The sequence below is a fragment of the Anopheles gambiae genome, chromosome 2 (assembly GCF_943734735.2).
Source record: "Anopheles gambiae chromosome 2, idAnoGambNW_F1_1, whole genome shotgun sequence".
Classification (NCBI taxonomy): Eukaryota; Metazoa; Arthropoda; class Insecta; order Diptera; family Culicidae; genus Anopheles; species Anopheles gambiae.
This window is the reverse complement of record NC_064601.1, coordinates 46,600,582-46,623,232: the sequence shown is the minus strand read 5'-3', so window position 1 is coordinate 46,623,232 and position 22,651 is coordinate 46,600,582. Positions and strand designations below refer to the sequence as shown.

Below are 22,651 nucleotides of genomic sequence, written 5' to 3'. Positions count from 1 at the left end.
CGCACACACAAACGGGAGGTCACTTATTTGCTCACACGGCACACATAATCACGCAACCGTGCACACTATTTCTATTGCTTCGATATTCTGGAGACACACACACACACCACCACCCGGGGGGGAATCTACCGTCATCCGGGCGTACCATCCATCAATCCATTCCGGGGAGAAGAATGCGTATGTAGGTGTCGTGTCACCGTCGTCGTTGTGTCTGTCTCCTGTGTCCTGTGTCTGTCTGTGTGTCTCACACACATCGTTGCACACACGCACAGCAGGGTACGCACACCCAAACGCACACTAGGCCTGAACATGGGCTTGAAGGCAGCTTGAAAATAAAACCAGTCACAAAATCCCACCTACAGAGCGCCGCTGAGAAGCTGATCGGATATAAAATAGCGTCGAGCAGTTTGTGTCTTTTCCAGTGTTTGTATCAACACTGTTCCACTATCTCTCGAATGCGAATGTCCACATTACTGCCTGGTTTGACTGTTGTGTTAACTTGAACGCGATGGTGGTGGCAAAGGTAAAGACGACCTCTTCACTAGCTCCGATCCGATGATCCTCTCGGTCTTGCAAATTACACATCCTCCAACACTCTGAAATCCGGAGTTTTGCTGCAGCGGCGGACACACGGCTATGGACACCTGTCAATGGGAGTGGGAGAGAGAAATAAGGCAGAAAGTGATTAGAAGCTTGCTTACTCGCTCTCTCCTCTGTTCCGCAAAATTGCATACATGCAAATTCTCGCGCGCTCACCCAGAATCACGACGATAATCTCACACACCAAAACCAAACCCGATTGTTTGAAAAACGATTGAAATCTACACCGCACCCTCCCTTGTTCAACCTGTCTCACTCTCTTCGCTCTCACACACTCACCCACACACACACACACGCACGCACACTCCCAGTAGCTGTAGTTACACTACTTTGTGTGCAACACACAGCGCCGACCCGGACTGACGCACACCACCAAGACCCCACCACCGTACGATGAACTGTCAAAGCGATTGATCGAATCGAGCAGTTCTGCTGCGTGCGGCGAGCTCTAACTGCTCGACTTTTACTGTCATTACCCGCTGCGCAGATTCGAGCAGTTTTCTGCGTAGTTTTTTGCGTCGTTTTGTGTCAAAAAATACGCAAAAAACAGCGCTGGACTTCAGCCGAAACTACGATAGCCGGCGTATTTCTTGCAGTTTTTAGGTGCGGAACGAGCGCCATCTGCTGAAGGAATGGATGAACTATTTCAGACGGTGGAGCAAAAAAAAACGGCCGAAAAATTCAAAAAATATTGGCGCCCATTCCTTCCTCCTCTTCCTCTCACTCCCTTTCCCCTCCCTGCCTTGCCTTACTTGCGCTTCAGCCCGTGCCTTTCGCCGTCAGCTGATTGTGTGTATGCGTTGGTATATATGTACATTGCGGTTGTGTATTGTATTTGGTGGGTCTAGCATTTATTTATTGTGTGTGACCTTGACGATGCGGGAGAAGCTGGTTCATTTTGAGATTTAAAGTGTTATCGGTGTATTGATGGTTTATTTTATTTCGTGCCGCTGCTGATGAGACCATTCGATGCCCCTGCCAATTGAGGGTGAAGAAGCCTATTTCAAACAAGCGGAGGAGAACGTCTAACACTAATCTAATATTTTTTATTTGAAAATGTTTGATGCTTCAACGACCTTCTAAGCATCATGTAGCACGGTGTATAGTGGCAATAAAAAAATTTTTTTTTCAATGTGCCGGAATTTGTCTCGAGTTTTCTGGCCACGACACACACACACGGACACACACACAGCGCGGGGAAAGTGATCGTCCACTCTATCATGCCGCGATCCCCCTCCCCTCCCGGTGCTTTGAGTGAGGAACCAGCCTTTCTTCCGATAAGGTAGCCGTAATCGATCATGCGGGAGGGGGGGGGGGGGGGGTTGATGGGGGGTGTGTGCTCGCCTGCGCGCTTTCGTGGGTGCGTGCTCGCGTGCGCGCGTACGTGCATTCGTGCATTCGTGCATGCGTGCATGCGTTCGAGCGTGCGCGTGTGTGTGTGTGTGCGTGCGGGAACTCCAAAACTGTTTCATTCTAATGCGTGCATTGTCACCGGCTGCGTCTACACACTCCATGCATTCTTAGAAAACGCACTGCACGCCGCCCGATCGATTACCGCTACCTACGACACAATACAACCATTTAATTGGCACCACCATCTTTGCGACCGGTTCTGCTGTTGGGGGTATTAAAAAGACAAACGATCGAAGCAAACGTGCGTCAGATATGTAGCACATTTCTTTCCAATTCAGCTAGCGGATGCAAGTGGAAACAACATTTTGAATTGAATCCATACAAAAGAGGATTCTGGATTTGTTTATTACGGTGCGCGTATGGTGCTGCTCCTGTCCGTCCAGAATCCGGCGGCTTGTTGGCTCAGAGTCGGTATCATGACGCCGTGGGACCGGCACCTCCCTTAGAATGGGTTCGGCTCGGTAGGTTAATGTTTTGGTCGAGTGCATTCCGTGCATTTGTCGCGTCACAGCGGTAACACGGCAGCAACAAAGATAAGCCAATCTTTTCTCCGGGTGTGGGCTGTTATGCTATGTTATTCCTCTTCTTCTTCTTCTTATTATTATTGGCGTAATGGCCTACGCGATCATGCCGGCCTTTTCAGGACTTGAGTAGCACGTAGCCGGATAGTCACGTCTTGCTACGGCGAACGGTTCATACGCGGTTAGAACCCACGACGGGCATGCTGTTAAGATGTGCGGAATGATGGCGGTGCCGCGGGCCCGCTCCTATCCAGCGGGCAACTTGCATACTGCCACACTGTATCCTGCCCGATGCATACGCTGCAGGCAGGGGGAAGGATGCAGCTCCACAATAAAAAAAACACCGTCATGAACACCTTCCTTTCTTTGACCGATGGATCATAACATTCCGGAAGAATACACATTTGGCGACAGTGTTGCACACACACGCACCCTCACACCCTTGCGCAGACGGCTCAGCCTATCTATGTAATCTACGACATACGAAAGGAAAAGCATAGTGTCACATAAAGTTATGCTTTATGCAATTAGGTTTAAGCTTTCCTATGCACGGCCATGGCCACCTGTCTTGCGTGCGCAACTTGGAATTAGGGTTCTGGGCGTTGCACAGCAAACCCTCCAACGTGAACTAGCGATTCCTTAGTCATTTGTACATTGTAGCGATTGAACTCATTGCGTTTTTTTGGTTTGATTTGTGAAAATGCAACTTCATCGCCGCAATGTTTGTTAACGGTTTTTTAAGCGCCACAACAGCTCGCGAGTATTGACCACACGCGTGAAAGAGATAGCGCTATGGAGGGAAAAAGCACGGACGACGGCTGACAGCTATTGGCCGTCTGACGCACCAACACATCCAAACCTTCGACAGCGCGCTCAGGCGAGGGGTAGGAAGCGGAGCCAGGGACGGGTAGCTCGAAACGCTGCTCGACAAATTTGCCGTAGGAGGGAAAAAGAAGGCCTGAGAAAATGCGCGAAAGGGAATGATTTCTTCCGTCGCTTTGCACAGGGGGTAGGAAAACGATTTCCAGCGCGCCCCTCTCCGCCACAGGGGGTTTCGAACCCGAGCGCGATTGTGATGTAAAAATGGACGCTTTCTGCAGGGGCGCTTGTTGTGTAAGCAGATGGGTGTGCTAATTGGTGCTAAATCGCATCGCAAACGGCCTGCAAATGTACAGCCGTGTGTACTTACTTTTGCCTGCACGCCCAGGGCATGTAACATTCTTGGCGTGCATGGACACGAAACAAAAGGTGTCAATTTTGCAGGGGGTGGTTTGTAACCCAACACACAGGATCCACATACCATACCATAAGAAGCTGCAGCAATCAGCCAACAATTCCCCAATCGTTAGGTTTACGAGAAAGCGCTCCTCCGAACACAGCGGATGTGGAAATCATTTCCTTCGCTCAGTGGAAATAAAAAAAAGCCGGGAATAGCAGGCCTCCGAAGTACGCATACAAACACGCATAGCAGCAGCAGCAGCGGCGGCCCCAAAATCATCGCCCACTTCTTTTGTGTGTTATTTATGTTTCCCCATTGATTCCCTTCATTACACCTTTCATTCATCCGTAGAATCAGTGATACACACACACGCCGGGGGTGCGCCGAAACGGAAGCAAAGCAGAAGAACCGTGCGAGTGTGAGTTGCAAGAAAAGAACAGAAAAGTATTAGAGAAACACACAGCAGCAGCAGCAGCATAATTGACTCTGCAAACGAATTATCCACCTTCCGACGTTCGCTTTTATACCAAATAGCTTTTTTTTTTGCTCCAAAAATAATGCTGAAATCCACTGGCTACGGGGTTCACAGGCGCAAAATGGAGAAGGAAGAAAGCAAGTAGAACACTCCTCACCAGATCTATCGCTCTTGTTCGGTGTCCAAATCCAATCCAATCGAGAATAAAACCGTACCCAAAAAGGATGATATTGCAAACACGACTCTTGCTGCAGAGCTGGCACGCACAACGTAAACCACGCACACACACAACGAAAAGCAGAATCCAAGACGGAAAAGTTAAACGGGTGAAAAAGATGGAAAGAAAATCAAGTGCAAATACTGAACGAAAGTAGCTGGTTACTGGCCAACAGAAGAAAGAGCAACGATAGTACAAGAGAAAACGGGAGAAAAAAATACGAACAAAAAAGTGCGAATGCGAGTGTGTTGGGTAGGAAAGATAAAATACTAAAAAGAATAACGCCGGAAAAGGGAAGATAGAAGAAAGCAAACTTATAAATAGTGTACACTTAATCGAGGCGCCACTGAAGAGGACCGCAACTTCCATCTTTTTACAGGCGAGGATAAGCCGTCAAAACAAACGTAAAAAGGAAATAGTTTACCAAACAATGGAGTGCCAGGAAAATTTATATATGAAAACACATAAATATCCGTGTACATTAACGTACACTAAAACTTTAGCAACGGATTGAGGTTAAATTATTTTGAAGAAATTAAAAATAATGGAAAGCTCAACCAAGGAAGAGTATAAAAAGTCTTGCCAAAATTTCTTTGGATACTTTATCTTAACTGTAATATGATAATTATATTGCCACATGATGATGGCGCTTACAACTGTATGTAATGTCGTGTCCCACAAGGATTACTCTGTATTCTGTTCATGCACAGCATTATCAGTACATAATACATAATTGATTACTGAGATAATACATAATCAAAAGTAATAGTTCAATCGTCAGAAGGGTAGACTTTTCTTTGCCACATGAGAACAATATACTACCGTTTCTACTTCTCCAAGGTTGCTTCCACATATCAATGCTACCGAGCTAACAATCGTCCTGCACCACTATTTCCACACAGAGGAGAGATTGGTTCCGCTTTGCAAGATATTTATCAAACAACTCCCGCAGCTCCACCAACCCTCTTCAACCTACACCCGATACTAATGATTAACATGCAAACAAACCAATCAATAACAAACAGTTGGCAGCTCCTAACTACTCGATGATTATTATATGATCATTCGGGGAAGAAACCATAGATGACACATACACACGCACACACACAGATGACAACAAAACAATCATCTGGGACGCCAATTTGATTCAACTGTATATGCGGGTCCACCAATACTCGGGGGCCTGGAGCCGGTTCGATTAAGTTTTCCCCATCGTTTCTGCTTCCACGCTTGAAGGAACCCGTGGCAACGAAAAGCAGCTAATTCTACGAACATGGCATTCAAACAGTAGCATCCAAGGATGACACACAAGCGTATTGAAATGCATCAAACCATTCTGTTCCTTGCCGAAAACTGTTTTCCCCCAAGTGTGTAGAGATCATAAAACCAAACAGGTTCTAGCATTTGTTTTTGTAAAGAAGAAGTCACTTGCTTGATAGCATGAGTCGATTCATGCAGCGTTATCTTGCTTGCTGCAAACTTCCTATGCGACGACGACTATTATTACGCATGGTTCGGTTTTACAATCGGGGGAATAGACGGGTTTTGTCGCAGTATAGAAACTGATAACATTTTATCTATCTTTCAAGTTTCTCCTTCCAAGGTGCTGATAATCACACTCATTGACAAAAGTCTCTTTATCCAAGGCGGGTTTTTTGTTCTCAGTATAGCAACTCTCATGGCGCCGAGTGCTCTTTTCAATGTTGATCATGTATTGACGCCCAGAGTGCCTCGTAAAGAACCAATAATATGATAAACCAAGCATAAAAACGCTTGAAAGTTTCGTAAAAAATATATACGAAGAGAAAAGTGGCGCCATCTTCTAGGCAACAATGATCCACAAGCGACTTGCGAGCCGAATTGTGCTTAGCCTAGCCTAACATTGCACGATTACAAAATTGCCGAAAATTCATAGAAAGCTAGCAGCAACTACATATTGCACCGTGTGTTTTGATAAACTATCGCTTCTTGGAAATACCACAGGGAGAGATATGTCGCTCGCACAACCGAACAAAACTGGGCCAATCCCGACATGTATCAGCTGATAACGGAACCTTCACTACACCGGGTTGTGCCCTCTCCACAACACCTTCCCTTCGTGTCTCTCTTGCAGCAGCACATCAGCCGGGAAGGGACCTTCTTTCTCGCGTGTACGGGCACTGTTGGAGAAAATGACCAGTGCAACTACTCGCGGAGCCAGTCAGCAGCCATCTGGCTCTTGCTAGACCTCACACACTGACGACTCACACCATCATGCTGGCCAGGTAAGGCCACAAAACTATACATCTTTCGGTGAGTGCGGATATGTGTATATGTGTGTGTGTGTTTCTTTTTCCTTCCACAGCCCATCTTGTACTACCATCTGCCCTTGGGCGGATTTTTGAGTTGGATAATGCAAGCGGAGTCAGCAGCAGCAGCACCCCATCATCATCGTCATGCTCCTCATCATCATCATCATGATCAGGGCAGTAGCAGCAGAGGAAAACAACAGGTGGCTACGCGCAGCAATGCAAAGAAGTGGCATTGAGAGAATCGCAAAACGGTGTGGCATTGGTTTTATGCGAATTAGTGGAATTTGCTCAACCACGTACAAACACACACACACACACACATGCAGGTACACACGGGTGTACCAAATAAAATGTGAAGATCGTGCATCCCATTTGGCGATCGTCTGCTGCTGTGAGACGAAAACTGGCGGATGAAACAAACCAAAAGAAGAAAAGCTGTACACTAACGCTAGCAAACCGCGACTAAAATAGCACTTCCAAACAGGCTAGGCGCAAATGTAGGCGAGTAAATTAAGCACCCGTGAGTTTACATGCAACATTAGTTTTTTCTATTACTTCCTCCCTGCCCTCCTCACGGGTGTTGGTGGCGCGCAAATCACTTTTCATCGTTCCAGTTTTTTTTTCGATTTCTTTGAACGGAAATTAGTTCCTAGAAGCGGTAGGGAGGAGAGACGAGAGAGCGTGAACACTGGTCCATCTTTAATCGATCTGTTGTGTAAATGTGTCATCATCTGTTGGCGAAAGAAAGGGTAACTGTAATGGTTTTCCATGATCATGCGTGATCAGCAACACTGACCCCCCGCGTCTGTCTCTGTAGTTCACAGGTTGACCCACTTTTGGATTCAAATTAAATTCAATTAAATTAAACGTGTTTGCTTAGCGAGATGCTGCACGTTTGGCATGGTCGGTAAAAGGGAACCGATGGAACGGAATGCAAATAAAACAAATCAAGAGAGACATTTTATAAAATTTAACGATTATGGAGGTTTCTAGTTTGGAATTATGGGAAGTACTAGACTTTTTTAATGATTGTTTAATCGAACCATATGAAACCAATAAATCCTGGGTAGTTAACAATTCAACCAAAACACCCATTTAATCTTAATCATAAGATGTAGGCTGTGTTGAATTGATTAAATTCTTAATTATTATTTTTATATTGGTTCGATCGTGAACAGCTAATATCGATTGCCATCGTATCGACCCCTCATAACCAGGACTTCACTATTATACACTTAATGAAATATATTCTTAATGAAAAGATAGAATGAAACAAGGGAAGTGTGTTCAATGCAATGAGTCAAACCACTGCCAACGTCCGAGGGCAGTTGTGATGACAAAATAAGAAAATCGTAAAATCATTGTAGTATTTATTGTGCTCTTTACTAATGTCAGGTGCTACAGAAAGCGCAAAAAAACTTGCTAGAACGGGAATTTCAACAATAATCTGTTTGAGAAGCTCCCACTTAGAAGGGATTTTGAAAACATATGTTAACAATGTTTCCCATTTTGCAAGCAATGTTCCACTATGAACCAGATGCATTCGGAACAGATATAGATTAAAAATATCGATCGCGATCAATTCGTATCATTTGACGACGTTTAAAACAAAAAAAAATATTTTAAAACAACACAACCATTCGCTCTAAATCTATTGAATTGTTTGCATTAAAAAAAAACGAACATTTCTACTTCGCTTGCAGATATCGTTAGATCAACAAGCAAACAAAAAGGTTTGCCTTAAAAAAATATGCATAAACTCAACCCGAACCAGAAACAGTCACCTCTCCACACACGATCTCTACTACTCCACTACCACCAGTTGATCGGACAGAAAATTTATGGCAAAAGCGATACGATCAATCTCGGCTGATTCCCGGATTCGGGCACAAGCCGTTCGAGTGACAGAGAAGCAACACGGCCGTCTCCATCTACGCACATTTGGGGGGAAAGGAATGCAAGAGAGATGGTGGTTTCAGGCACATAGCAGAAGAAAAAAGAAAGAAACCCTGTTACTGCCTGAGAGCCGGTGCCCCGACCGTTCGGTCACAGGGGGGTGAGTGGGTGAGTCATGCTTTTAAATACTTCCAAGAAGACGACTTCCAGCACACCCCTTGGGAGAAGGGAAAGGCCATGGATGGTGGTGTGGCCATTTCGTGATTTTACAGCCGCCGTTCAAGCATCATACTGGATGAGGAGCGGTGAGCGATGGTGGTGGTGTGATGAGCCAAATAAGATAACACACGCTCAACACTTTGGTGTGCCTCTCTGGAAGAGATCTAAAATAGGTAACACAGAACAATACAATCGCTTACTGCCGAAATTAATGCGGGTGCAGGGTGAGATATGCTTTCGTTTTTGGGTAAAGCGAAATAATTGCACATGCCTCCAAAGCTACTACACACCATGACTCATACGTACTTACCGCACAACAGTTCAATCCAGTCGATACGGTGGAATGTCATTGGCCGCTTTCATTCGCTTCATCCGTGGTGTGGCGGTGTAGGGAGGGGTGAAGATCTTGTATGAGGGGTATATGGAATCGTATTATCACTCTGGCTCGCTGCAACAGCTTTTCCATAGATGTTAAGCAGAATAATACAATTCCATCTTCCGGTCTTGCCTTTTTTCCTCCCAAAATCCTTAACGTAGATGATTTCAACCACTCCTTTCGTCCAGTCAAGCAACTGAAGTCATTTTGGCTGCCAGTCCCCGCAACATTACCTCCCGCAACGAACGGGAATCGGGCGTACACACGAAGACCCACACACGCAAACCTTCTTAGGGCCCCTTTTCTAACTTTGTCGAGTACCCCCTGTGCAAAGCGACGGAAGAAATCATTCCCTTTCGCGCATTTTCTCAGGCCTTCTTTTTCCCTCCTACGGCAAATTTGTCGAGCAGCGTTTCGAGCTACCCGTCCCTGGCTCCGCTTCCTACCCCTCGCCTGAGCGCGCTGTCGAAGGTTTGGATGTGTTGGTGCGTCAGACGGCCAATAGCTGTCAGCCGTCGTCCGTGCTTTTTCCCTCCATAGCGCTATCTCTTTCACGCGTGTGGTCAATACTCGCGAGCTGTTGTGGCGCTTAAAAAACCGTTAACAAACATTGCGGCGATGAAGTTGCATTTTCACAAATCAAACCAAAAAAACGCAATGAGTTCAATCGCTACAATGTACAAATGACTAAGGAATCGCTAGTTCACGTTGGAGGGTTTGCTGTGCAACGCCCAGAACCCTAATTCCAAGTTGCGCACGCAAGACAGGTGGCCATGGCCGTGCATAGGAAAGCTTAAACCTAATTGCATAAAGCATAACTTTATGTGACACTATGCTTTTCCTTTCGTATGTCGTAGATTACATAGATAGGCTGAGCCGTCTGCGCAAGGGTGTGAGGGTGCGTGTGTGTGCAACACTGTCGCCAAATGTGTATTCTTCCGGAATGTTATGATCCATCGGTCAAAGAAAGGAAGGTGTTCATGACGGTGTTTTTTTTATTGTGGAGCTGCATCCTTCCCCCTGCCTGCAGCGTATGCATCGGGCAGGATACAGTGTGGCAGTATGCAAGTTGCCCGCTGGATAGGAGCGGGCCCGCGGCACCGCCATCATTCCGCACATCTTAACAGCATGCCCGTCGTGGGTTCTAACCGCGTATGAACCGTTCGCCGTAGCAAGACGTGACTATCCGGCTACGTGCTACTCAAGTCCTGAAAAGGCCGGCATGATCGCGTAGGCCATTACGCCAATAATAATAAGAAGAAGAAGAAGAGGAATAACATAGCATAACAGCCCACACCCGGAGAAAAGATTGGCTTATCTTTGTTGCTGCCGTGTTACCGCTGTGACGCGACAAATGCACGGAATGCACTCGACCAAAACATTAACCTACCGAGCCGAACCCATTCTAAGGGAGGTGCCGGTCCCACGGCGTCATGATACCGACTCTGAGCCAACAAGCCGCCGGATTCTGGACGGACAGGAGCAGCACCATACGCGCACCGTAATAAACAAATCCAGAATCCTCTTTTGTATGGATTCAATTCAAAATGTTGTTTCCACTTGCATCCGCTAGCTGAATTGGAAAGAAATGTGCTACATATCTGACGCACGTTTGCTTCGATCGTTTGTCTTTTTAATACCCCCAACAGCAGAACCGGTCGCAAAGATGGTGGTGCCAATTAAATGGTTGTATTGTGTCGTAGGTAGCGGTAATCGATCGGGCGGCGTGCAGTGCGTTTTCTAAGAATGCATGGAGTGTGTAGACGCAGCCGGTGACAATGCACGCATTAGAATGAAACAGTTTTGGAGTTCCCGCACGCACACACACACACACGCGCACGCTCGAACGCATGCACGCATGCACGAATGCACGAATGCACGTACGCGCGCACGCGAGCACGCACCCACGAAAGCGCGCAGGCGAGCACACACCCCCCATCAACCCCCCCCCCCCCCCTCCCGCATGATCGATTACGGCTACCTTATCGGAAGAAAGGCTGGTTCCTCACTCAAAGCACCGGGAGGGGAGGGGGATCGCGGCATGATAGAGTGGACGATCACTTTCCCCGCGCTGTGTGTGTGTCCGTGTGTGTGTGTCGTGGCCAGAAAACTCGAGACAAATTCCGGCACATTGAAAAAAAAATTTTTTTATTGCCACTATACACCGTGCTACATGATGCTTAGAAGGTCGTTGAAGCATCAAACATTTTCAAATAAAAAATATTAGATTAGTGTTAGACGTTCTCCTCCGCTTGTTTGAAATAGGCTTCTTCACCCTCAATTGGCAGGGGCATCGAATGGTCTCATCAGCAGCGGCACGAAATAAAATAAACCATCAATACACCGATAACACTTTAAATCTCAAAATGAACCAGCTTCTCCCGCATCGTCAAGGTCACACACAATAAATAAATGCTAGACCCACCAAATACAATACACAACCGCAATGTACATATATACCAACGCATACACACAATCAGCTGACGGCGAAAGGCACGGGCTGAAGCGCAAGTAAGGCAAGGCAGGGAGGGGAAAGGGAGTGAGAGGAAGAGGAGGAAGGAATGGGCGCCAATATTTTTTGAATTTTTCGGCCGTTTTTTTTTGCTCCACCGTCTGAAATAGTTCATCCATTCCTTCAGCAGATGGCGCTCGTTCCGCACCTAAAAACTGCAAGAAATACGCCGGCTATCGTAGTTTCGGCTGAAGTCCAGCGCTGTTTTTTGCGTATTTTTTGACACAAAACGACGCAAAAAACTACGCAGAAAACTGCTCGAATCTGCGCAGCGGGGTAGTGAGCAGCTTGCTCGATTCGAAATCGAGCTGTCGGAGCAGAGCTGTCAGTTTGTAATCCACTTCAGCTTACGAACACACACATATATACACACTCATACACGCCAGACAGGCAACTTCAGCAGCCTACACGCACACAAACTTAAACACACCGACACACTTCGATTCAAACCTAGGCTAGGGTCTAACACATTTATGCAAACGCATCATACAGCGCTAGCTGGCCCAACCAAACACACATACATTCACCATAAGTACAACTACACACACACCCATCTATCGGTGACCCTCCCGTACCGCGTATGCAATGCGCTTGCTGTGTGTATGCGTTCGGTCCGCAGCGCGTTTCGTTTTTGCACTCTTCTTTTGCTTCACGCAACAGCGAAAATATGTCCAACTCTTCCCAGCCTGCGCCTGCTTCTTCTTGGGCGTGCGTGTGTGTATATTATGCTGGGCACGGTGGTACCGTTCGCGGAAAACCCATTTCTTCCACCATCTTTCGAGCTGGTGGAAAGGAAGTTGTACTTCCTCCAGCAGGAGAGCAGAAAGAAAATCCCCCTTCCCAACACAGACAATACAGGCCTTTTTCGCCCTTCACTCCACCAGCGGGAAAAATGGTTGCAATGCGGTTGAAAAATGGCGAAACGAATTTTCACTTTCCCCACACAGTACAAGAACGCTCGCTGCACATTTCACCAAAACCATTTAGCTCGCTTCGACTTACACTCTGGGCACCAACTTACTTTTCTTTCTGCTTCCCTACGCCTCTGTATGGTGCCCGTCCCGTTTTCACCGTGCACATAGAATGGAAGGAGAGAGAAAAAAACGCACCCAACACCTTTTTCGCTATGGGCGCAGCACAATCGATGATGGTGAAGTAACTACTGCACACAGTCGGTGGTACACGGAAAACTCTACCTTTTTCACGACTTGAACTGGATTTTCGGCAGTATTAAACTTCTTCTTCGCAAAACTTCCACACACACGGTTGGGTGTACGCAGAAATGCAGAACGCGTTCAGTTAATTCGGGTAAATGCCTATTTTTGCTCTCTCGGAAAACGGCACGCACACACTCGGGAAACCGACTGCACGGTCGCACGGACACATAGTAAGTACATAGTGGTCGAAATTGAGTTAAATTGTTATCGACCGATTTTGGCCACGCAGAAACAGATGGCTCTTCCACTGTTCAGCAAAGCAGGCGGAGCACGTGCGATAGAAAGAGACGCAGCACACAGCCGCACCGATTCCCAGGCAACAATTTTAACGATATGACAAATTCACACATGGCAAACGGTGTATAGGGTGAAATAACCATAAAAACAAAAAAGATAATAAAAGATTTAACGGGTAAAAAAGAAAAACATGGATAGAAAAATTTAAGAAATTATATAATCCCCGGATAGCCTGCAATAGACATTAACTATTCATAAACTCAATAAATTCATCAAAACTGATCAATTTTTTCAATTCTCATGTCGGCCACTACAGCCAACAAACAAACGCGAAACAAATCGATTTGTCGTTATCTGGCAAATCCCATCAAAATGTAAGCACACACACGGCCCTTGTTGGCACGATATAGACCGCGTGGATGTAAGAGAAAATAATACAGTAAAACGTCGATTATCCGGAAGCGGATTAACCGGCGGGCGGCTTAACCGTGCGCATAAATCTGACAACTGTTCATACGTACGGCGAAAGTTTGCAGCGATAATCAATTGGGTAATCAGTTTCTTGTGCAGCTCTGTAGTGTCTAGGGGTATTTTCGAAATTCATTTTTGTTCATGAACAGTTGTTAAACCTACAGTTATTGATTGAAATAATATTCTACTAATGATTAATCGATTGATTCTAGGTGAATTAATAATAAAACTAGTGAATTTCATATGGTTTATATGCGTTTGACATTTCTTGGACTATTATCCGTGCAAATCGATTAACTGGCAACCGTCCGGTCCCGAGCTAACCGGATACTCGACGCTCTACTGTATTTGTAAACATCGATCTGTCAAGAGCAGATCGACCTAACTCCCACTTTACCCGTCAGATGGCGCACTAGATGCACCGAAAGGGACGACAGGGTTAGCTTATGCGACAACTAGTTCTCCCAGAATAGGACCAATCAGGAAGCGGTTCAACTAGGGTCAAGTTCGCACAGCTGATCGAGAACAGGGCGCCATCGCTAACCGCAAAATGAGTTGCAAATTAGAACACGGAAAGAAAGCACAAATTTTAAAACAGCTTGAAATCTGCGTGAATAAACAACAGTTTTTAAAATTATCTTTACCGTTTGCGACTCACTTAATCGAGTGCTACACACGTAGCAACAGCCCTTAATCGTTTATTTCATGCAATCCCAAATAGCCAGAATTGCTTAAGCAGCTCATTTTGGCACGCTAAAGATCGCTGCTCTAATTCGCCTTTTGCAGTAGATAAACAGCATCAAAATTCTATGTGGGTCTTTCAAACAGCGCCTAAGCAGCTTCCTTATGCCACGATGCCAGGGATTATTTTTCTTTGTGTTTTATTTTCAAGCAACCCAAGCGCCACAGATTAAGCTTAAACGACTGGAAAATTGAATATCCATAGAAAAAAAATGAAAGCTCCACAGCTTCATTGGTTTGATCAATAGATGGCGTATTACAACTCATCATTATATTGCTATCCTTTTCTTGCAATGTGTTTCGACAGGTTTCATCTTATCATGACCTATATAGCCTTCTAACTTTCTGAGCAAAAATCTAATTGAATGGTCGTGTGGTCAGATACGTGGGTATCAACACCAATGACCATTACTCAAATCTCACTTGCTTCAGTATTAGTGGTTTCGGTTGGAGTTTAGTATTTAAGCAATCGTATCGCCGTTCTAGTTCTAGCGATGTATAACTTCAATGCGAAACCATACAACAGTATAGAGGAAATGAGAAAGCTCTCCTCCAAGCGATGAAGCTCAACTGGTTGGGGTATCCCACCAACAGAGAGCGCCACCAGCTTTTTCGCTATTTTTAGAATGCATGAGTCGTTTGCCGTCTGCTAAACGAAGTCTTTCTATATTCCGTTTAGGTAGAGAACTTGAGTCGTTTAGAAGCCGTTTAGTGGTCGTTTAGTGGATTTGTGGCACTTGGGAAGCGTCATCGATGAAATAAACAGCAAGATTTGTTTCGTTTAAACACATATGTATATTTTTAAATCTTTTGTATTGATGATTACACAAAATTTGATACAATTTAATGATAATTCACAATCACTTCACTCAATATTCATTCTTCAATTAACGAATCTAACTTGTGCAGCAGCAATGAGATTATTGCCGGCGTCCGTCTTTGACACTTTGACAAGAGCCACCTTGTACCGATGTCATGCATTAAAAAGCTATAAAGTTCCACCAAGTTCAGTACCCTTTCTTAACAAGCCTTCAAGTTCCATCATGAACCCTACGCATAGTGCTAATCAGCCGCAAAGTTCCAAAGAGTACCATGTGCCTGTTAAAAAGCTCCATAGTTCCGTAAAGTACCGTCTATCTCTTAATCAGCCACAAAGTACGACATAGGAACGATTTTTCGTTAAACAGCTCTAAATCAGCTATAAAGTACGAGCTGGCTATTTGGGATTCATAGAGAAAAGAAGTATAATTTTGGCTTTTGGGCGGCTTACAAATTTTAGAAAAAATGCAGTTTATTGTGAATTTGACAGTACTAGAAGCTTCTTTGCTGCTTTGACATATGAACAGTGCTGCTTTGCCATATGAACAGTCAAATTTAAAAATTGTAAGCGCATCTCGGGAACAGATTGTATGTTTACTGGTTTCCATTGCCAAGGATAAGGGTGCCTTCTACACACATTTCATCAAGCGTGAGCAGACGGTGCCAAAATTGTAACTTGGGTAGCAACGGTTCCAGCTGCCAAATTCAAGCGGCTGCTTTGTTTACATCGCGTCGCTTGTGCAAGTGCGTATAGAAACGGTTACAAATGGAATCTACTTAATTTAAGTAGTCATTGCTCTATTTTTACCATATATAATCAGACGAAGAACGACGTGCAGTGCAATTGCAAAGGCGAGATGGAACCACCACATAAGGATGACGAGCAACAGCTGGTCATATTCGTGCAAGTTTTGGGCGGTACGTGCGTATATTTCCGATCAACGTGTCGTGTTATGTTTTACACCTTTCGTTTCATATCCCACCTCCCCCATATCCCCAACCCAGGGATACACTTTCAGGAGGAGAAGCAGGGCCGGAAGATAGCTCTAACCGCATCGTTAAATCAGCAAGTGTTCGAGGCAGTCAGTCGCCGACCGGTCACTCCCGGATCGGGAACCGCTTCGTTCGACGTAAAGCTGGTCTGGCAGTGTGATCGATACACCCTGAAATCCATCAAAACCAAGAATACTCCGATAAAGCTGGACTGTTATGAAGTACAGCCGTCTGGCGTTCGGTCACCGATAGGAAGCGTTGTGATCCCGTTGCGGTCCGTACCGGTCGTTACGCTATCGCGAATAAAAACCATCAAACCCCGCTGGTATCGGCTGGTTGGCATCGAGAATGAGCGCTGGCGACGGATAAAGCCCGAGTTGAAGCTGCTGGTTATGGTGGCCGACTCCCAGCATCTTGACCAGTGTCAAGCTCGAGACGATTCATCCACCCCGGATTTGAGTGGCGATGAGCTGCTGATGAAGCGAAGTGCACCAAAGCCCGAAACATTGCCCCGCAACGTCGAGCTGCTAGAGGATCGTGGCCTACTGCAGGTCGGCTGCAAAGACACAGAAACGGATCTATTCGTGTTCGAAATTGTTCTCAAATGTGCCCAACACTTGGATCGGCTTTGCCCCGGGACAGACACCTTTCGGCTGCAGTACGAACTGTTCGGCGAGCGGCACGTGTCCATGGCGGAGCGGACGAAATCCGGGTCGCCAGTGTTTGACGTTAAAGCAAAAATTAGAATTAACCTGCGCAGCTCGATTCTAACGCTGGTCGATTACTTTGATAATGGTTTTAAGATTGCAATCATGGTGCTGACCGGTGGTGAAGAGGAGATCCGAGAACGAACCGTTGGCACAACGACGATTGATTTCGTAGGTTTCCTGAAGACAAACCATGTGAGAGAGTTCAAAGAAAATCATCCTGCCAATAGTTACACATTAGAAGCAGTGCGTAGTTTACCAGTTCACACCACTACTACGAGAAAGGATCTGAATCAAATCGAAGAAATTGTACCGTCGTTGAAGATAAAATTATCATTGAGATGTTTAGGCAGTGATCGTCCTGTTGCCGTAGAGAAGCATTTAGAAGCCGCCAAAGAAAGCTCTATTCCTGAACAAAATGCTCACAGTGCAAGCACTGAACCTATAACGAAGCCAGATTCGCTTCCCAAACAGCTTTCTAAACCTCCAACGCCGGTAACAGATAATCCACATTGTGACGCAGAACGGGAGAAGATCGATATCGAAAGGATTCTATTGACGACGGAGCAGAATCTGCGCGACATAAGGCACACATTTGCGTTTCGTGTATGTGTTGGAACGGTACGGTTTACATCCGGGCCGGCCTCCGGCTTGTGGCAGCTGGCTTTACAGCACCCGAAAGCGGACACACCATTCACGAAGGTCAGGCTCGAGCTGTTACCCGACGTTGCCGTACACGAGGATCGCATCGAGTTTGGTGGTGTCACTCTGGAGCTGTTCTTTTCCACTCTGCCGGATAAGGTGGTTGATATAATCGGCAGCGAACCTTCCAAGCTGACACTAAACGGTCCACACAGTACGTACGCGCTGGCACGGCTAGACAACGAAAGTTTGCTGGTAGGAACGCGCGAACGGCAACCGGCCGGTGTGGTTGTGATGATAAATGAAGCGGGAGAAAATGTAGCCATCGCCTCGATTAGCTGCACACTGGAAGAGGTCGGTTTGAACTACAACAGCCAGATGGGTGTGGTACAGGAGGAACCAACGCGCCAAGATTGCTGCCACAGTGCTGCACCACAAACGGCTCACGGGCTAGCGAAACGTTTTGACGCAACGGTCGCCTATCAGCTGGTGGAAAAGCAAAAGGCATGGATGCACGAGCAGCGCCAACAGTTCATGGAGCAGCTGGAAGAAAAGGAACGGAAACATCTGCAAGCTCTGGAGCAGAGCTGGAAGAAGCGACAAGCGGAAACGGAAAAGCGACTTGCCGATCGTTTAGCTCGCGCTGACGCACTGGCAGCAGCGCTGGAGGAAGCGAACCGTAAAGCGGAAACACGCGTTCCGGAAGATGGTCCACGTGTGAAACAAATTGAGCAACAGTTCAAAGCACAACTGGAAGAGATCCGTGCCAAAGCGGTGCGATTGGAGCAGGAGGCGGAAGCGCAAATCGAAACCACCCGTCGGCAGTGCAGGGAACTGCAACAGCAGCAGGCCCAACTGAGCATCAGCCAGCAGCAGCTGCTAGACAGCAACCGGACGCTTCAGAGCGAGCTGGACCAGGAACGTGCCAGTCGTGCCGCGCTGGAGCAGCAGCTGGAGGAAATGGCCGAGTCCAAGCAACACTATAAGGAGCTGTGGGCGAAGCTGACTCGCAAGGTGCACCAGCTGCAAGAGGAGCTTAGTATGGCCCGCACGCCTTACTTTCAAGCTGCCCCGGCAAAGGATGCTCGAAAGGGCAGACGGAAAATAGCTGCCAGTTCCAGTTCTCAGATGTCGGTTGCGCGAGGCGGACCCCGTCAGGGTGCGGGTGATTGTTGCAATGTTTGTGACTGTTCTGATGGTTCGGATTAGTGACCAGGTGCCGTGTGAACAGTAAACACAGAACGGATATCCTTACTATGAGACTGATGTGTATTTTTTTTAACAAAACATTTGTGCCTTTTGTGGGTTGTGGGAGTGGGAAACATCGGGGTTTAGATTGTGATAATAAATATTTATTTTTACTTTTAATAACTGTCTTATCGTCTCATCCAGTGATGGGTATAGTTGGCAAAAATCAGGAGTCGACACCGATCCGACTCCAATAATTTCGAAACCGATGCCAAAAGGTAGTTCCGTCCAGCATTATCTGGAGTTGTTTGGAATCATCTGGAGCCGTCCGGAATCGCCCGGAGTCGTTCGGAGTCAAAGTCGTTCGGAGTCAAAGTCGTTCGGAGTTACCCGGAGTCGGCCTTCGAACCAAAGACCCGACCTCGGATTATTCCGGGCGACTCCGAACGACTCCTGGCGACTCTCCGGATGGCTCCAGACGACTCTGGACGCCTCCGGACGACTCCGACTCCGGTCAGAACATCTTATTATTCTTCTTTGGCACAAACAATCGCTGTCAGTCAAGGCCTGCCTGTGCCTGTTAAGTCATACGAGTTGACTGTACCACCAGACCCGGTCAGAACTAGTGGTTCCGATTTTGCCGAAGTCGGAATCGTACTAACAATAGCCGGACTCGGATCGGAGATGTGGGTGCGCTCCAGAGAGCACTAGTCACATCAGACTTGAAATCCTATACCGTAACAGGTTCGGTATTAGAGTGTGTATCATGCGTATCGTAAAGGATCATGATTGGTATTCGACAAAGGTTTAGATTCGTTGTACCCATGCTTCAACGATTAACACTTGCTTTTCAATCCATGCTGCATGTTCGCCTTCGTAACATGCAATTAAAACATTATGATTTTGATACATTTAAAAGTTTTTCTATCATAATTTTATAATTTTATAGGATACACCACAAAAATGTTTGTGTACACAGTTTTTTTGTAAACAAAACTCAACAAAAACCTGAAAAAGTCATCCAACTACAGAATACAGATAGTCATTTTGTTCAGATTGCAATGGAAGGTGGTGTGCTGGTGGCGAGATAAAGAAAGTATATTCTCAAGGGCTTTGTCAACTTCCCCTTTTGCGGTCGAGCAATTGATTTCCTACCGTAGCCAAAAGCAAAATATTTACCAGAGCACTTCAGCAGCACAGCAATACTATTTAAGCGCCCTGCCCGGCCCGTTATTCGCTCTGTTATTCTCTCCATGGATCACAATTTGTCCAGTTACGGTTAGTGTGTGTCTAAAGTGTGCTGTGCGTAGGGAACACATACCCCCACCCCCATGCGAGATGTTGCCCATCTTGTTAAGCAGTTTTCTTGTTCTGGTCGCCCTGCGGCCGATGGGCGGTGTGTACGCACAGACGACCGAGTACAGCCTAACGTTCAACGAGGCGTCAACCGTTGTCAACGTAAACCTGCAGACACGTGAACTGCGCGTCGTACAGTCCTCCGGCCAGGTGGTGCAGCAAATTCGGCTCAGCGCTAACCTGGATCCGGCGGCCGTCTACACAGAAACGGCCGCCGGGTTTACGCTCACGAATGCCGCAACGGACGGTACCGTACTGGAGCTGGCGAGGGAAGTGGACACGACCGCTTACTCGCAGTTTGCCGTGATACGCAATGAGGTGCCCAGCAGCGTCATCAACGTCGACTGTGTCAATCTGCTCGCCACAAATTGGTACGGTGGACCGCAGCAAAAGCACCAATACTGGCCGGTACAGAAGCTGCGGTTCAACCGGTACAGCATGCTTTCGAAGGAGGCGAACAACAGTGCGGTAGGCGATCGGTACTGGTTGAATGCGTACGGCTCGTTCCTGTACGTCGACCCTTGGACGCCGCTGTTTGTCGACCAGAACTATGGCCAGCCGGGCTTTATGTGCTTCGAGACACGAGCCGCCCTGCCGTACGACACGCACGGGACCAGCTACGACGTGCGCTACACGATCGGCGTGGCTGCGGATGCCCGAGCTGCGCACATGGGTGCGATCGAGCGCATCCTGGGCAAACCTACGGGGCATCCCGCAGAATCGATGGTAATGGAACCGATCTGGTCCACCTGGGCCCGGTACAAGCGCGACATTAACGATGCGATCGTGCGCCAGTTTGCCGGCGAGATCGTTTCGAACGGATTCCGTGGCCAGTACGAGCTGGACGATGATTGGGAGTGGTGCTACGGGGCGCTCACCTTCAACCAAACGAAGTTCCCGAACATTCGCAACACGATCACCGCGATCCGGCAGCTCGGGTTCGCACGGACCACGCTCTGGATTCATCCGTTTATCAACAAGGGGTGCGAACCGTGGTACTCCGAGGCACGGCGGCGCGGCTACCTGGTGGCGGATCATACCGGCAACACGGACACCGAATGGTGGAACTCGGTGCGCGGTCAGGCGGCTTACGTGGACTTTAGCAAGGCGGAAGTTCGCGAATGGTTCAGCGCCCGGCTGCAAGCCATACTGGATGAGTCCGGTATCGATAGCTTCAAGTTTGACGCTGGTGAGAGCAGCTGGACACCGCCGGACCCGCTGCTAAATGGGCCCGCAAACCGTAGGCCCAGCCAGATCGTCGGTGATTATCTGCGCACGGTCGCACGGTTCGGCGATCTGGTCGAAGTACGGTCCGCCCTCGGCACGCAGGATCTGCCCGTGTTTGTGCGCATGATTGACAAAGACTCCAACTGGGGATGGAACAATGGGCTGCCGACGCTGATCACCACACTGCTGCAGCTGAATATGGTCGGCTACCCGCTCGTGCTGCCGGACATGGTCGGTGGCAACGGATACGACGACAGCCCACCGTCGAAGGAAATGTTCATCCGCTGGCTGCAGGCGAACGTGTTCATGCCGAGCATTCAGTACTCGTTCGTACCGTGGGACTTTGACGCTGAAACCGTCCAGATAGCGCTGGCGATGACCGAACTGCACCGACGGATGGCACCGGCCATCATGGAGCGCTTCGCACTGGCCGTGTCCGACGGGTTGCCCGTAAACCCGCCGCTCTGGTGGGTCGATCCGAGCGACCAAACTGCCCAACAAATCTACGATCGTATGTGTGGTGGGATGAGATGCACATTCTTGCCGATTTGAAGCTGATTTCGTTTTGTTTTTTGGTTTTCCCAATTTTTCCTTAGAATATCTGCTCGGTGACGACATCATTGCAGCACCGGTTATTGTGGAAAATGCTCGAGCTCGTGACATTTATCTGCCCCGCGGCTCGTGGACAGATGGCAACAGTGGCGAACTGCACACTGGTCCGAAGTGGTTGCGAAACTATCCGGTACCATTGGCCATGGTACCATACTTTACCCGCAAGGTGTAGTGAGAGGTTTTAGGTCCTGGCGGCGTGGTATGGATGTGTTTGAATGTGTCACTTAGAGGATTAATGCGCGATAAGTAACGATCTATAACCTTAAAGTAATTAAACAAATATGTTTCTTAAGATTACACACTATTGGCATGTTTTACTTACTTACTTTACTCATCCGGCGCTGCTTTGCGGTCTTGGTCTGCCTCAGGAGTGTCCGAAAACGCTCTATATATATATATATATATATATATATATATATATATATATATATATATATATATATATATATATATATATATATATATATATATATATATAGGTGCTATAGAGTCCCAGCTTCGTGTGTTGCGACATGTTCTTTGAGGTGAACTGATTTTTCAGGCTGTAGAATGACCGGTTGGCAGCCAACAACCTTGCGCGCAACTCAACTACCATGCTTTTGCCGTTGCTGACCTTTGACCCTAGATAGGTTAATTCTGGGAAGACTTCAAAAGTGCGTTCACCTACATCTGTACGTCACGCCTACGTAAGTTTGGATTTGT

General features: G+C 47.1%; 3 protein-coding genes across 25 annotated transcripts in view; 2 read left to right on the top strand and 1 right to left on the bottom strand.

Annotated features, from left to right (window-relative positions):
• Nucleotides 1-13,148, bottom strand: part of LOC1278819 (casein kinase I) — an 81,215-nt gene extending 68,067 nt beyond the window's left edge. For 7 of the 23 annotated variants that reach the window (XM_061648656.1, XM_061648657.1, XM_061648659.1 and 4 more), the window contains exon 1: nt 12,936-13,147. The gene's annotated coding sequence lies outside the window, so the exon portion shown is untranslated. Of the gene's footprint in view, nt 1-12,760 lie in introns of all 23 variants that reach the window. The other 16 variants (XM_061648664.1, XM_061648669.1, XM_061648667.1 and 13 more) reach the window with 5 other exon arrangements.
• Nucleotides 13,149-15,921: 2,773 nt separating this feature from the next.
• On the top strand, nt 15,922-18,934 carry LOC11175542 (centrosomal protein of 120 kDa). Its single transcript, XM_061644742.1, has 2 exons — nt 15,922-16,142; nt 16,230-18,934. Exons 1-2 carry the CDS (start codon nt 16,082-16,084, stop codon nt 18,773-18,775), a joined length of 2,607 nt encoding a protein of 868 aa, XP_061500726.1. The 5' UTR covers nt 15,922-16,081; the 3' UTR covers nt 18,776-18,934.
• A 999-nt stretch (nt 18,935-19,933) lies between these two features.
• On the top strand, nt 19,934-22,253 carry LOC1278816 (myogenesis-regulating glycosidase). The gene is made up of 2 exons (XM_318449.6): nt 19,934-21,848; nt 21,934-22,253. Exons 1-2 carry the CDS (start codon nt 20,093-20,095, stop codon nt 22,119-22,121), a joined length of 1,944 nt encoding a protein of 647 aa, XP_318449.5. The 5' UTR covers nt 19,934-20,092; the 3' UTR covers nt 22,122-22,253.
• The last annotated feature ends 398 nt before the right edge of the window (nt 22,254-22,651 follow it).